The sequence below is a fragment of the Numida meleagris genome, chromosome 11, assembly GCF_002078875.1.
Source record: "Numida meleagris isolate 19003 breed g44 Domestic line chromosome 11, NumMel1.0, whole genome shotgun sequence".
Lineage (NCBI taxonomy): Eukaryota > Metazoa > Chordata > Aves > Galliformes > Numididae > Numida > Numida meleagris.
The window spans coordinates 19002050-19019014 of record NC_034419.1 but is presented as its reverse complement, the minus strand read 5'-3'; the positions used below and the strand labels follow the sequence as shown (position 1 = coordinate 19019014).

Here is a 16965-nt window from a genome sequence, read left to right as displayed (position 1 = left end):
ACGAAACACAGGAAGAAAAGCAACAGTTTTCATATTGCACAGAACCACAGCGTGGTTGAGGATGGAAGGGGGCTGAAGGACAACCTGGCTCCAAGCCATGCAGTGTGCGGGACACCTCCCAGCAGAGCAGGTTGCCCAAAGCCCACATTTAACATCATGACTGTGGCGTGACTGCTCCTTACAGTTTGTATTCTAAAAGCACACAGCAGTGCTTCTAGGGATAAGAAAGAAAGGAGAGATATTTTATTAATGTCAAAACGCGTGATAAAAAAAATCACGAGTTTCTACGTGGCAATAGGAATCAGCACCGTATTTGAGACACGCGGGCAGAACAGCCTCCCTCCCCTCAGAATACTGCCAGCGTGCACAGCTCCCTCCCAGCAATGATTTAACTCTCTCATGCTCTCCAGCGATAACGTGTGCTAATGGCATTCCCAAAGACCGCACAGAAGTTATGTTCTACTAGAAAAACGTGGATTCAGGGCCACAGTAGGCAGCTGTACAGATCTACAGGAGCCCAGGGAAACGCCGTGTGAAGCACTGAGGATGGTACGTCAGCTTCCAGACCGTTTAATGCACAGATTATAATGGCACTCCAAAAAATGATTCAGCGGATGGAATGACACGTTAAATCTGTCAGGCGCGAGGGCAATGCATCTCATATAGGAACATACACGTGTGCGTATGCATGTTTTCTACTAGGAAATATGAACCTGGAGAAACAAGACTCAAAGAAATTCAAGGATAGGAAAGAAATACCGGTCAGTGGATGGCTGTGGATGGTTCTTCCCCTACCGATCCTGCCCAGCCGCGTGCAGCTGCCCCAGCCTTATGTAAGGGCTGCTGCATGGCACTCGAGGATCGGGGAAAGAGAGAAGAATTAAAGAAATGAATATTTCAAACAAATCTTCAGCAAAGAAAAATAAATAAATAAAAGGGGAAAGAAGATGAAGAGACTGTTGCAAGGGCTGCGCTTCCTACGTGAGAGCGGATTAAAGTTTATTCCACCTTTTTGTTCTGTCAAGGCGATGATAGCCTTTTAACGGATATGACACCACAACTAAAAGTTGTTGGGAAAAGCTTCGGGATACACAATAATCACATCAGCCCTCCGGTACGAGGGCTTTAATCTCTTTTCTTCTTGCACCTTTGGAACACAGAGCAAGAAGACGTGCTGTTCCACAATCTCCCTTTTCCATCCCTTCCCTTCTCAGCGAACGACACCTGGATGACCTCTTGGTTTGCAGAGTGACACACGGCTGCTGTCAGCCCGCTCCATGGGACGCAGCAGGTCTGTGCACAGCCCAAACCATGCCCAGGAGCTGCCCAGCTATGGGCAACGGGCACAGCTTGGGCATGGAGCTAGGGGCGGCAGAAGGGAGGAGTGCAGCACTGGGTGCAGGTGCCCTGCTCCTGCACATCCCTGCACAGCTAAGCTACCGGGGCACTGGTCTGAAAACAGGCAATTCGGGGAGAGAAAGAGATGGATAAATGCACATTGGATCTTTCATTTATCTGTTAGGAGGCAGTCAAGTGGTTTTTCGCTAACGACTTCAATATATATATTTCTTACAGATAGCAATTAACCTTCTGGTACAGATTAATCTTTGAAAAAATCAAAGATGAATTAATCTTTGAAATTTGAGTATTCAGTAGTTTCATTAATAATCTCAAATTGTCCTTTAGATTTTCCGTAATTAGAGCATTCTCTAATTTATTAATCCCACAGACTGCAGAGCATGTTTCAAATCCTCATCCCCTGCCACAATGACATATTCAAACTCGCTTGAAGCACTCATAATAAAAGTCACTTTGTGAAGAATTATTAACTCAAAGGATCAAGCAAAGTCGTTATATACCAGAGCACATTTAAACACTGAGCATGGATAATGCTTTCTACTCATCCTTGCCATCCCTAAGATCTTGGCTGAATCAGAAACCAGTCTGGACGGAACACTGAATTTAGGATAATTAGCTGGCTGCAGATTCCAGGCCAAAGACAGGAAGCGCGCCGGTACCTACGGACTAAATCTTCTGTGCCAAAGCACACTCATTATGAGATACGAGGCAGCCGTCTGCAGGTGACAACAGCTGCTGACAGCCGGCACATCCCGGGCTTTGGCCAGCGGCCCCAGCACATCAGGGCTCCATAGGCACCGCGATGGAGCTGCCACCCACCCCATCCTGCAGCTCCGAGCTGCACGGCACCTGGGCACCACCTGTGGTCACCAGGGGCAGAGCTCCATCTGCTGCGGCCGTGCTAAGCTCGCTGCTTGCACCAGGGCCGTGCCACAGGGCGCAGCAGGTGTCTGCACACGGACGTGGTGTTTCGGCAAAGTATTCATGAGTCTGGGCACACGGCATCCAAATCCCGAACAGGACCAAAATCTGAGCACAGAACTGGATGGGCAATGCTCTCCTTGGTGGATATTGCATCTTTTAGATAAAGGAACCATGACTTCGTAGCCCCTCTCCTCTCATACCCACGCTCCCATAGGGCATTCTGCAGCTGTGTCAGTGTCACAGCTCATGCCCTGGCTATCTGCACCTGTTTAAATACATTAATTGCTAAAAAGGGTGTTGATTTCAGTTCTTTTTTATTCTCAGGCTGCACACTGCACCGCAGCCCTGAGTTGGTAAAACCATACTGCTGTCACTGCTTCCTCAGGAGGCTCCTTCCTCCTGCCCAGCGCTGTGGGTTCCTCGTGGCCATGGATGGGCCCTGGGCAGCCTGAGCTGATGGGGGCACCCAGCTCACAGCAGGAGGTGGGGCTGGGGGGCTTAAAGGTCCTTACCAACCCAACCATGCTGTGGTTCTGTGATTCTACGTTCCACAAAGCACCTGGCAGCAGCACCTCCTGGTACTGTTCTGGGCTCTAGAGGAGCAGGAGTGTGCTGACAGGGGCCGAACCCCCTCAGAACCTCACCAAGCTTTATCTGCACGACAGAGAGCTGTGGCAGGCACGGCCTACATCACCCTGCACACAAAGCTGCTTTACGCAGGGCGTTCTTGTGGGTTTATGCTTTATTCTTTAAGAAGGACGTTGACTTACAAGTTGACTGCATTAGCAGCTCCAGTCGTTAATTTAATTCTGCCAAAGTCTATGAAGTGAGAGTATTATTCGGCTGGAGTTTGTCCTTGACGTAGAGAACACATTTCTTGTAAGACTTTGCAACAGGGGATATTTGCAAATAAAGTAAATTTTAAATTATAATGAACACTGGTATTTGTCACTTCCTATAGTATTAAATCCCAAACCATTTTCTTTAATACCATATAAATATGCAAACGAACAGATAAATACATGCAAATATAGTCTCCTCGCATGGTACTAACAGAACACAACAGCTCTGATACCCCTCCAAAGCCCCTTCCCGTCACCCCCTGCAGCTCAGTGAGGTCAGCACCATCCCCATCAGGGCCCAGCACGCACCCACAGCCCCGTGATGGGTGCTGCAGGGCATCACTGTCCTGTCCAAGCACTCTCGCCTCACACTGACAGGCCCTTCCCCACCTGCCCACCGAGTCCTGTCATTCAGACTCAATTCTGGCTCAGGGTACATCAGCTTTTTGCAATGGAATGGCAGGGCAGCTGCAGGATGGAACACCTGCCAGTTCCTGCAGGGAATGCAACAGGGCTTGATCTTACAGAGCGAGGACACGTTTCTGATCCTCCCTGCCACACCAGGATACATCACTGTATGCTTCTGGAGTTGGCTCTTACATACCTCACTGCTAATAAATGATATCCGCTTATTTCACCTTCCTAGCACAGAGATCTGCCTCAAATGTTTCAGTTTACAAACGTTAATGATTCAGCACTGCAAATCAGCTCACTGTGGATGTATAGCTTGATTCCCAGCAGTGCCATCCAAAGCCCTCCTACGTTTTGCCATCTCTGGGGAAATCTAAAGCTCCTTCACCTGAAGAGTGAGTTCCAGAGACAAAGCTGTGAGCACACTGACACAGCAGCCACCCCTCCAGGGCAGGTCTGCTCCGTGTTCTGAACCACAACCAGAAAACCAGCTGTAAAGTTAGGATTCCTGTCAACAAAATTGTGGTGGTTCAAGCCTATACCAGAAGCCTGAGCCAGCATAAGGCACAGCATCTCCTTGTTCTCTTGGAACATCTCCCACTCGTCAGTGATGCTCTCCAGCACACTGAACATGCTTTACTATTATTATTAAAAAAGAGAGATAAAAGAAACATTCGGGTAACAAGAAAAGCATTTTGCATCCCACCAAAGGCCTGGTGTGCCTCACACCATGCTGCAGGGCTTCGTGCCTCCTTACCCCAGGACAGCAATCTCTGAGCCTTTCAGGTAAGATGTATGAGTTTTCTCAAAAGAATTGGTCAAGAGAAATGCTACAGAAAAGCAATACACTGGCAGCAATCTGAGACGTGAACAGCAGCAGCATGACACGAGTCAATGTCTAGCAACAAGCAGTCTTCAAACAATTTCTAGCTGTGGAGAGATAAAAGCTCGACATTTTAAAATCTGTCTTCTACCCATGTCAACATAATATAATGCTGTCCAGTGGAATACCAGAAGCTTGATAAGAATCAGGGTTTTCTATTTTCTCCAGAAACGATTGAAAAACTCTAACATTTCAAACTCTCTGAAACTCTATCAGCAATTTAGGAAGGAGAGCACCCGGGAGCCATTACAGCGGCATTGCAAAGAACTGAAGCAACTTTAGAATCAAATATACGTTCCAGAAAAATAACATAACATTTGGTACAAAATAACATCCATTACTTCTACAGCATTTCTGGAGGGAGGATGGGCGTTGCCTACCTGCCTCTCTGGAAATTTGCATGAAGGACTCGACTCCTTTTTCTCCATAATTCCCTTCAGATGCCAAAGTGGACACATAATTCCATCCCAAAGCTTTCACAATGTCCACCATTGCTTGCGCTTGGAAGGAATCTGGAGGAACCACACGTGAGAAGAAATCATAGCGCCTGTCATCACTCAACTCTGGTGCAGTTGAGGCATAACTGATTTGTGGGATCTGTAGAAAAAAATAATTTCTGATAAATATACATATTCACATACGCATCGCGCCTGTCACAGCCGTTAGCTAAAGCATCTAGCTTCTGCTGAGCCTAAGTTCATCTTCCTCGCAACCATCTAGAGTTCTCCGCCACATTCCTTCGCAATGCACAAACCAAAGAAACAATCTTCTTACGGAAATCGAGTGGAAAGTTCTAAAAAGATATCATCGGTCAATTCAAAACAAAGGCTTTTTGTTTACATTTACCACGTCCTCCTTCCACACGGCCCGAGGCAGGGCACGCAAACCACTCCTTTTCTCACTGTCTCCTTTTTACGGGTGTTCTGCTGCGGCTACCATTGGGTCACTGGATGCTGAATTGCACAGAGCTGAAATCCAGACCTGTCCTCGCTGGTTGGAAGCCAGAAGCAGCCCTCCTCCATCCTTTGGAAGATGGGTGCAGCGGAGACTGACGGTTACTCTGTGTTACAGAGACTAGAATATTGTCTAGGGCTACTTTCTCCCTGATAACAAAGGCTCTGAAGCAGTTATCAAGCTGACAGTATGTTAATCCCCACATTATGCAACCGTTTGAGTAACAGTCTGGGACTGCTCCTTAATTTAAGGAGCCTTCCATAATTCTCACTCGAGATGCCAAAGAGGGGGAAAAAAAAGACTTGAGATATACACAAACATGATCATATATAATGATTTTAGACTGTTAGGCTGTGGCAAGTTCAGTATTTCATGCCTCGGCCCAAGCATCTCCTGCATTCTCATACTCTCTCTCTGCAGCATTTCTATGGGTATTTATTAGCTCTCCTGCCCTCTCAGCAGAGGCAGCATTACGCTTCCCCAGGCTCAGCTCAGCACGGGCTCGGCGCCTTCCCTGCCCACAGAGGTCAGTGGCAGACGAGAGCCAACATGGCACTCCCAAGGGACAGCACTGAGTGCCACAGCAAAAACAGAGCTGGAAAGCAGAACTGCTGCTGCAGACCTGGCAGGCAAAGAGAAGCTATTGAAACTACCCAAAATTACCAACGACCCAGGCACTTGTGGAGACGTATTCCAGACACAGAGAGTTAGAGAAGTTAAAATTGAGGCTGACAGGAAGAACAGCGTGGTGCTGACCACTGTTATGCCACTTCTTTGCTCAGCGCTTGGCCTACGGGCCAGCAAAGCTTGGGGACCACTCTCAAACACAAATAAACGGACGGTGCCGATTTACCACGGTTCTTGATTTCCAGCCCACCTCAGGGTTGCACAGAGAACGCTGGGCACCTTCACAACAATTGAAATTCCTAATTGGTTGGTGTCTGCGTTCACCGCTGCAGCGGATGATCAGGGACATTTTAGGATTGCTCTCTTCTCGTCTGTACAATGCAGCTAATGGAGCTTGCTCAGCTGCTTATCAGCTTAATTCATCACCCCACTGGAGGACATTGTGCTAAGTGGAACAGTTAAGCAGGCTGCCATTATGGGTGCTGCTAATTGCACAAGCATCCAGTGTACTACACGTAGCCCCATACACAGAGTCGTGCCAAGATAGCCGAGTGCAGCGTTATTAATTATAAATAAAAGGAGGGAGGAGATATGATTTTTTAAATCCGTGGCAAGTGTTTGTATTCCAGCTTGTAAACAACTACTTTTTCAACTCGAAATCAAAAGGACCATGTTCCGCACTTTTGCAGCAGGCGAAGCTCCTACAGAATTTGCTGCAGCGCTTAGATTACTTAGGAGACCTTTTGTTTTTTAAGTCTTTTTCCTCTGTCCATAAAATATTAACCACTTTTGGCTGTTTAAATCACTTCAGTATTCAGAGCATATATTGGTTTCTCTACCAGCATCTCTTACAGGACGTCTAAAAGCAACATAAAGTCATGCAAGTCAAAGAGTAGAATTTTGGTAACATTTTCTGTGGATTTGATGAGAAATCATTAAACAGAGTATTTCTATGTACTCACTTTAATTACTCAGACAAATGTTTTGTCACATCTAAAGAATTTATTTTCCTTTCCCCCTGTGCAGCAGCTGCTTCCCATGGGTCACAGCAGGGACCGGCTGCCAGCAGGGCAGGATCGTGCCCAGAGCCCCCAATGGACACAGAGGTGCCAGCAGAGGGGAGAGTGGTCCCGGGCAGAGGCAGGATTCTGAGGAGGAAGCCCTCATGTTTCTAGCAGGACTGTGCAAACATCACACCCCAGAGCTCTTCATATCGTTTCCCTGGCTGATGTTCTGATTACAATGGCACTGAATGATTAACGCTGGGAGCACTGCATTAGTCAGTGATTAATTAATGTTAATTTATTTTTAACATTGAGCATTATTCTTCATTTATCTCATTTTCTTCCGCTAATGAAGAAGTTCTCCCTAGACCTCTGTACCACTCTTGGTTGGGCTGCTGGAAAAGCAGAGTCTGCTGTACCCAAAGCCATGTCACAACACACCAGGAATAAACCATATCTGCTAGGCTGTCACATCACTGCTCGCAGCATGAAATATTCTCCAGCATCAGGCCTGGAACTGTGTGTTTCAGAGTAAAACGTGACTGAAATACAAACTTGTTGAGTTTTGAAGGGGTTTGCTCTATGGGAAAATCCAAGTTATCCACCTTCCTCCCCATATGCTCCCACTTTGGACACATCAGAACCCATGCAGTAGCTCCCTTCTCCTCAGTAACTTACCAAAGGATGAACAAAATGGCCCACCTGAGCCTCCTCAGCAAAGGACAGTCACTAGAAAGCTTGAGAGAAGGCAATTTTCCCAAGGAGCATGTGCAAATTAAGATAATGCATGAGTATACCTGTTGAGATATTAATGAGCTCCCACCAGGGTAATATTAAGTTCACAGTCGGCTGCAACCTTACTTTCAACTTCCCATTAAGTTCCACTGATATGATTTCCTGACCACAGAAAAAAAATATACATACCCCACTTTGATCAAGCTTCTTGAATGTCTCTTATTTGACAGAGCAGCATCACTCTGCACAAAGTGCAAAATCCTGCCAGCAACTCAACTTTGCACAGATAAGATGCCTGAAGACTTTTCCCTCATGTACCGAACACTTTGGTGTGAGCTGATGGATGACTAACAGTCTTGAATCTGTTTAGGTCTCAGATTTTATTCATGTAGAAATCTCATGTCAGGATTTAATCATCAGTTAGTACAACTGCTCTTTGTTCACCATTTACATCTAAAATTGCATAACAAACAGCTTCAGCATCCTGTGAAGTGCGTATAATTGTTTTTATTGCCTTGAATTAAGCCTACTTGAAGTTTCCAACTAGCCGTTTCCTCTGGGCAAAACTCATCTACAATTTTTACATTTCACTTTGTTCCCAACGGGAGGAAAATTTTACCACAGGTACAAAATGAGACCCGATCACATCCCAGCGCTTTCATGGACACCCGGAGGGAGATTTCCCATTAATGCCCCCAGGACGGGGTGGGACCTGGAGCCCCGTTTGTCCACAGCCAACACCAGCAGGGCATCCCTGACCCCGCAGCACGGCCTGGACAGTAACAGATGTACACCAAGCACCGTGCCAGTGTGAGCTCAGCGCGGGCTGTCCCGAGCTGCCAATCTAGCACCATGCATCTTGTTCCAGGGAGCCTTTCCTGAAACGTGTATAAGTGGACAAATGTCTGCAGTTCTTCCTCTAGGGCTCGTAAAAGACTGGGTAATAATATTCCCAACAGTCTTAGATAATGATGAGAGCAAATCCTACTAAAGCACTTCGATAATCCCTCTCTATTATGTTTTATTATGAAATTTTACGAGTAGTGCATTTCAAGCTGATTCTTACACTCAAGAATCAAATGTTGACAATTAGAAAATGAGGCAAAACAATCTGCAAAAAAGCCTTCATGTAAATCAACTGTCAGAACAATGAGGAGTGTTTCTCGGCAGCTCTGCCACGGTGTAAAAGGCGCTAACATTTGGCAAAGCTGCTGCTGCATGCAGATGTTACACCAAGGAGCAAAGGCCTTTGAGCCGTAACAGAAGCAGCACAGCTAAAGAAGGGCATTTGTGTAACAGAAAATGTTCAGAACCATGAATCTATTTATGGCTCACCTCAGTTTCTCTCATTCTGTTCACCAATTACTAAAGCTACTGGTGTTCAGACAGGGTCCTGTTTGCTCACATCACCACCTCCCTCACTTTATCCCACACTGAATTCCCAATGATGTATTAGAGATCAACACAATCAGCTACACGGGAATTGGATAGATATTTCATAAGGTACAGAAATACAAATATAAACAGCATCAAATACAAATGAGAAGCTGAGCCTGAAGGAGAAGTGCATCGAATAAAACAGAAATATCTTCAAGAGCATGAAAAGAAACGCTAAGAAAAGCAACACAATAAATGATTCATGTACACGAATTCAGCCTGTATCCAAGCTGGCCCCTTCTGCCAAAGCCCAGCGCTCTGTGTGAGCTCCATCTCCTCCATTCGCCCAGCACTATGGCTTGAGCCAGCAGGCGAGTGGGTCTTCTCTGAACTTCATTTCAGAGACCAAGAGGACAATTAACACAGCAATCAAATTCCACTTTTCAAAGTGTTTTAATGAGAGATTTTCAAAAGCGCTCAGCTTCTGCAATGGAGGAGCTCTGTCAGAGCTTCCAACCCTCATGCAAGCTCTTTTTCCTTTGGGGTGTTTCCAAGTGCAGTGGCAAAATTCCTTATTTATGGAGAGCTATTGGTGTTCTTGACACATCATCAGTGAAAAACCAGACAAGGTCACCGTGGTGTGGACCTCTCAGCATCAGATAATTCATGAGTGACACAGCAGCAAGGGAATGAAGCAGTGCCAGGAAGGGTAATGGACCAAGGGGACACAGGGAACGAGCGGGAGGAGCTACCCATAATTTCATTCCACAGAACTGCCTTGCTGTGCAGCACCTCTTTCAGGTCCACTACACAACGAATAAACTTGAGAAGCTCTGTGCAGACTGTGGGGTGAAAGTTAAGAGGGAAGACCAGCCCTAGGGAAGGACTGGTAACCGAGCAGGGCAGCACCAGACCCTAGCAGGGCTGCAATGGGCAGCAAGGCACTTCCATCTGCAGCTCCATCGCCAGCACTGCGCTGGGGGACATCCATTACCAAAAGAAGCATCTCCAAGACCTCTTGGGAATTCTTAAATACACAACATAAGGACCATGGGCTTTCTCATTGAATATTTTTTTTGTTTAGTTGGTTGGTTGGGGTTTTTTGGTTTTATTTTTAGATTTAATTCAGACCTGAAGAGAGTGTACGAAAAAGACTATACAGGCACATAAATCAACCTTCATCCCTAGTGTAACTGTCATGGCAATCAAGTAGAAAGACAATCTAAATGACGCTGGCAAGTTGGGAGTATTTTATATATATCTACAGGGTGCTTTCTGTTTCCTTTTCTAGAGTAGGAAAGTAATCACATGAATTATTCCAACAAAAATAATTGTAGTGATTAAGGGAACAATAATTATGGCAATTAGTACTGTCCACATAGCTCATGTGAGCATTTTATCAACTCAGAAAGCAGAAAAAATATTATATATTTATTATATGAGAGGTATCCACAAATAGGAAATGTCCCTTCATTTCACCTGGAGGATCTGCCATGGCCTAGGTCTACTTGTGCCATCGGGGAGCTTGTGGCACAGCTTGGGCTTTTGTAGCTGCAAAATGAGGTGATCTCTTGGCTTTTAAATGGTAAAAGAGCATTGAGTAGATGACTTTAAGCCAAGATCTACAATTTTGCTGGAAATTGGTCTTAGCACTAAAGTAAGCACCTTATCTCTTTATGAGGCTGTACATACTACTGTCCTTCTCAAAAATGAGACCAGACACCTGTCTCAACAATCTTACATATTCTGCTCTGAGAATTTTCCATTTATACTTTCATTGTTGATACTTCCAGTTGCCTAATCTGTGCATTAGGGTGCAGAGGCACACAAAGACAGCTAACTGTCTTCCTAAATGTATTCCAGGTGGCTAAGATCTGCAAATTCTTGTACTGTGAATCAATTTGTAACGAAACTACAGGCTCATTACTTTTCCTACATAGGTATAAATGAAATTTAAAAAAAAAAAACTCTACCATGACATGGCATTCCTTGCAGAGCAAGACTTTCCCATTTAGTGTGACCGCAGTCACTTTAACCTGTTCCTATCCAAGCAGGTAGCTAGTCCTGGCTCTTTAGCACTGCCATAAAACTGTAAAAACACTTGAAAAAAACCAAAATACTATTCATTTTAGAAAAAAAATAAAGAAAGCAAATTTGATCTTTTTTTAATGCAGTATACAGTAGGAGGAGGTACAAGAATGAAGTGGAAAGTAACAGCTATGGCGCTGCAATTCCAAGCTTTTGTCCCTAAGCCAAGCCAGCCTGCATTGCCCCCATCCGCAGTAAGTAGCCACCTAAGACCTGTTCAAGAACCTCCTGCAAACGGAGAACTACCAAACGAATGAAGCAGCAATATTGATATAACCTGCTCTGCTGAATGCTTGGAGATTTACAGTTCCAGTGAGTAACTCTTCTTGCATTTAAAAACCTAATAACATTTTTTTTTTTTCTAAGGGCAAAAACCATTCTTTATAGCCAAGCCCCGCTGAGCAGGGTCTGTGACCCATTTCAGAAAGCTTCTGATGCCTGCAAACCATTAATTCAAGGCTTTGGACCAGGCGGGCCAAAGCACCGCTCCCTCTGCGCTGCTGCAGCTGAATACCTTTGAGGAAGGCAGAATAGGGTTTCAACAGCACTGTCAATATTGCACATTATTTCAGAAATAGGTGAGGCCCAAATGGAATTAAACTGTTCTTTCACTGCCTTCCCCTTTGGGAAATGCTAAAATAAAAATCTCAGTCTATCGTGCAGCTTGGACACAAAAGCTTCATACATATTTAAGACTGCTCTTTTAGGAGGCAAAAATATGCTCCCATGTTTATCAAAAGACATGTCATATCCCTCCCTGTTTCAGTGGGATCAGCTGTTCTGTGACAGCACAGCAGCAACAGCAAACCCTTTGGTTTGCAGGTATTACTTGTGTTTGGATCACCAACTGCTACGGCCCGAGCAGTTCATTTTTCCTGCATATTGCCATACTTTGGGACTTTTTTTCCCCATCATCCATTTTCAAAAAAAAAAAAAAAAGACCAGAAATCAGTATTTCAATTTACAGCGAAATGGAAAACGATATCTCGATGCACAGGTGCCTGATCTGCACAGAGAAATTTTTTCTCTCTAGGCATAAAGTTGTGTTTATGTAATCAGGAAGAATACGGCTTCTCAGCCATCACTTCTGAGAAGCAAAACCAATTTTTATTTACATTCCCTACATTTGAATGCCTCTTGCTTTATCTACATCTTGACTTAATCTTTAACAAAAAAAAAAATAAATTACTTTTTAAATGATTGTTTCTATCCCTGCCTCCCCCAGGACTCTCCTTGCAGGTGGGACTCCCCAGTGGGCAGTGGGTCCCCTCCTGCCCCCCCGCTCCCTGCAATGCCACAGCTCACCCGGCTCCCACAGCAAACGTGTCCTGCAACAGGGAGCCTCCTGCAGCTCCCAGAGGGGAGCAGAATTACTCATCTCCCACATCAGAGATGCTATGGATAATAAAGACAAAAGGGCACGCACTGTTACAAAACTTCGGCGCTCCATGTTTTTAAGTGAAACATTCAAGTTGTTAAGAATTTCAGCTGGCTTGCTCATAAGTTAGCAAGGCAACAACGCTATCGTGATTTGCAGATCTTGAGGATGAGATATGACCAGCACAGCACATTTATATCTACTTGTGCATATTCATTGATTTTACAATATTAACTAGAATATTCCTCCCAGGATACATCAGTTAGAATATCAGCAGTGATTGCCCATCTAATGCAATGCAAGAATGCACAGCTCTTCATATTTTAACTCCGGTGCTGATAGAATGTAAGCTTGAGAGAAGTATTAAAATAATAGATGGCACTCTGCTAGAGGTAATTCGAAATCTTAACAAAGCATCAAAGCTTCTTGTCTATTATGAGCTAATACTTCAAGCCAAATTTTAGCTGAACTCACAGAAGGTGATGGGAGCACAGGGACCCTCTAACCTTTCTGACAGCCACGTTTTGTAATCATACGGTGCCACAAAGCAGCGTCTGCACCGACAGACTTATCAACCTCACGTTGTGATTCAGATCCAGACTGCGAAATAACATCTATGGATATTCTGTCACACTTTCTTCCCATGACACTCCGCACTGCCTAAAATGTAATTACAAAGATCCTGTAGGAAAGAGAACAAAAAAGCTGGAGAGGCGCATTCTGCGTTGAGTCTGTGCCAAGGCTGAATGTACTTCTTGAGTTGTTTACTTCTATCACAGCTTAAGGTCTCCGGCAGATAAAACAGGCAATGACATATCAAAGGGACAAAACCGAGCTCTGCCCATTAAATACCGCAGATCATAAGACGGCTCGTGTCAAAAATAAATCCAGGCTGCTAAGATCAATGTTTGTCTAAACATGGGGTGTCTGGGCGGACAGACGTGGGGCCCAGCGCTGAGGGAGCTTCCATCGAGGCCTGCCATGTCAGTCCCAGAGGAAGAGGGAAGGCACGCTCCGAGCACGCGTTTCAATACAGCCCTGACTCAAAAGCAATCCCTTGAGTTTTGAAGCCCACTTCCTACGGCCGGAAGGCTTGTAGCCAGCAAGGCATTCTCAGAAGGACTGCTTCAACCCATCCAGCGCGGCGCTGAGCAGAGGAGCGGGGCTGTACGTCAGCTGCGTGACAGCAGCAGGGAGATTTCTTTTTCCCCTTTTATACGTACACCATTCCCTGACACTCATGTCTACATTTCCAAAGCCTGAGAAGTCAGTCACTGCAAACAGATCGAGATGTTAATGCATGTATACATTATCTATGTTTATATATACAACTACATGTAAAGTATGAATCCGCTTGCAGTGATCAGAACTCACACATCCCAATAGATTTGGAAATTCTAATTATTTTGAAAATAAAGCAGAACCAGAAAGACAAACACAGCAAACACGCTTTTATGTTTTATTTATGTGTACACACTGCTCCAGTCTTGTAAACATATAATCGAACCTTACGTTGTCTACGCATATTTTAAAAGTTTTTTTTCCCCCCCATCTGCAAGTATTAATCTCCTTGATCTTGAAAGTATCCCCATAAAGACAACGGCAGTAAAGATCTATCCAGCAGATAGGCTGAAATGCAGAAAAGCTCGATGAGATGCCTGGAAGGGTGGTGGATGCCCCTTCCCTGGAGGTGTTCAAGGCCACGTTGGATAGGGCCCTGGGCAGCCCGGTCTGGTATTAGATGTGGAGGTTGGTGGCCCTGCCTGCAGCAGGGGGGTTGGAGCTTGATGATCTTTGAGGTCCCTTCCAACCCAAGCCATCCTATGATTCTGTGACACAGTTTTCTGCAAGTAATACACAGACGCACCCAAACCCACCAGAGTGGAAACAAATTGCAGCGTGGCACAACGCGAAACACAATCACCCTTCAAAGCTCACTTATTAGGCTAAATGAAAGCTGTCGAGCTCGGCTCTGAGTGCATCTCGCAATTACATTTCTAGGCGAGCCTCCGCGTTTGTTGTGGAAAATAAGGCTGATTGTTTGCAATTTCATAGTAAAGATAACCTTCCAGCAAGCAGCTGAGTATCCTAACGAGCAAAACTGAACTCCTGTGAATGGCTTTCGCTGATCAGATGTTACAAAGCCAAGAATGGAACCACACAGACACACCTCCTAGCGTTACCCACGCCGGGATGGTGCGGGTGCTGCAGCACAGCTCCATGGCCCAGCTGGAATTCCCACTGCTCCCAGTCTGGACGTGCAGCGCTGCACGACAGCAGGAGGAGCCACTGCTGAGGAGCTCCTGTGTGCATTTGGAACACACGGTTATGTTCCGAGCACCTCTAACCAGCGCGGCATTAAACACGATGTTGGGCTCGGGAAGCTACTGATAAGGGATGATATACTGATAACATCAGTCATCGTTGGCTAACGGCCAAAGACAGAACACACAGAGCAGATTATCCTGTGCCTGCATATAGAGTGTTCATTCTCCTTCCTGCCACAAACTGATGCTCACAACTAGAGACAAGCTATGGCCTAAATGGATAAGAGGACAAAATCTAACCTCTTGGTTCCTTCTTTTTTTCCCACTGACACAATTGCCTTATTCTCCATGACAAAACACGGAAGTGTATTTCTCAGCATCTAAAGTGTGCTGAGTTCCAGTGGTATCCAGAACTTATGTTTTAGAACTACAGTTTCCTACAGTAAGGGAAAATACTTCAGTGTATGTGGAAGAACACAATGCAGTATGTGTATTGCACATCCTTTCTCAGTAGTGTAGTTAGTAGGAAATTCCTACATACATTTAAGCAAATATATGATACAAGCGCATTCTCAATTTCAGATATCTGCAGTGAAGTCTCTATTTCAGAAGAGCACTCAGAAGCCTTTTATTCACTTGTGCTCATTACTGCTGTAGCAGTAGCCTAGGATATTCAAATTTGTGTAATAAAATCCTCGATAAATTATTTGTACCTCTCTACTGGAAGTTACCTTCTGCTGCAGCAGTGACAACCCTACTGGAGGAAACTCTTGATGTTAACCCTCCATAAGAGAAATTTAATGTAAAGGCTTTACCATATGAGCTACATGAACCGTAGCCAAGGCTAACCTAGAACTATGAAATACGCACGGCATAAGAATGATGTGAGCACGGGGCGTTTTCTTTATGATGCAGATGGAGAAGGAACACGAGCAGGATTTTATTTATAACGGAGAGAGAACTTACAAATACGAACTTAAAAACACCGTTAATGAGAAATCTCTCTCAGAGGAACCAGGAATGTGCTTAAAATTAAGCACATGTGTATTATCATTTGAACAAAGTCAAGTGTTGCCCCAAGAGGCAGCAACCCAGCCCTTGGTGCGCAGGGAGACTGTGCTGACCTGGGTGCAGGGACAGGTCTCACCAGCGAGGCTGTGAGTTGCAACTTGGTCTCCCCCAGTTCTGTGGGTTTTGTTTGTTTGTTAACACTCAAAATCAACGTTAGGATGAGTGAAAGGGCCTCTTGGCTCCCAAGAGCATAAGAAACCCAACAAGGTCCTTCGGGACAAAAGTGTTAGGCATAACTGAGAGCGAGGAAATGTGGCAAGAAGAGATGCGAGAGTGGATTATAATCACACGAGAAATCTGCATTTGACATTTCTTCTAAAATATAGATGAGAATTATAGGACATAATGAAGTTTCAACAAAATCTACACCTTTTATTTCCCTATGTTTTATCACTGGCCTTTTAGAAGTTGCGTCATCAAGATGCAATTCTACATATATATAAATATTTATGCCCTACCCCAGGAAAAAGAGAAGGCAATCACACTTTTACCTTCTCCGGTTTTCTTCACCTCAACATTATGCTTGCCAGCTAAATAATTACATTTCTTCTTATCTAACTTGTGGGAAAACAAATTTAATAACAGAAATACAGCTAGAAAGAAAAATACTTAGGGGAGAATAATTTTCAGACTTAAACTTCACAAGCTCGATAGATTATTCTGGACACTGGATAATTACTAGGCATGTCTTTATCACAAAAGTGCTCGGACATTCTAATTAATCCAAATTGCTTTCTAAGGGCCGTGTTATTAGACACATGCAGAAGCAACTAGACACAGAACGATTTCATTTTTTCTAAAGGTTTCAAGCAGTTCTGCCTTTCGGTGCCCTGATGAAATCCATCCCACCAAGGCCACCAGCTCCTTCCCCCGTTACAGCTTCCAGCCCAAGCTGTTCTGCGGTTCCCTGGAAGGGAAGAAGTCTGCGGCCAACAATATGCAACAAGAAACAATCAGAAAAAGCTGCGCGGGCTGCACCGTACAGCCTTTGTAATACACGATAAATAACGCTGCCCAAACAGAGGCGGGAGGGAGCAGCGCTTCC

The 16965-nt window shown here is 44.9% G+C and overlaps 1 protein-coding gene across 5 annotated transcripts in view; it reads right to left on the bottom strand.

The window, feature by feature from the left end:
• Positions 1 to 16965, bottom strand: part of GRM7 (glutamate metabotropic receptor 7) — a 239030-nt gene that overhangs the window by 151567 nt on the left and 70498 nt on the right. For all 5 annotated transcript variants that reach the window (XM_021410013.1, XM_021410011.1, XM_021410008.1 and 2 more), the window contains exon 2: positions 4800 to 5016. In XM_021410013.1, the coding sequence (XP_021265688.1) occupies positions 4800 to 5016 (217 nt within the window). The remainder of the gene's footprint in view (positions 1 to 4799; positions 5017 to 16965) is intronic.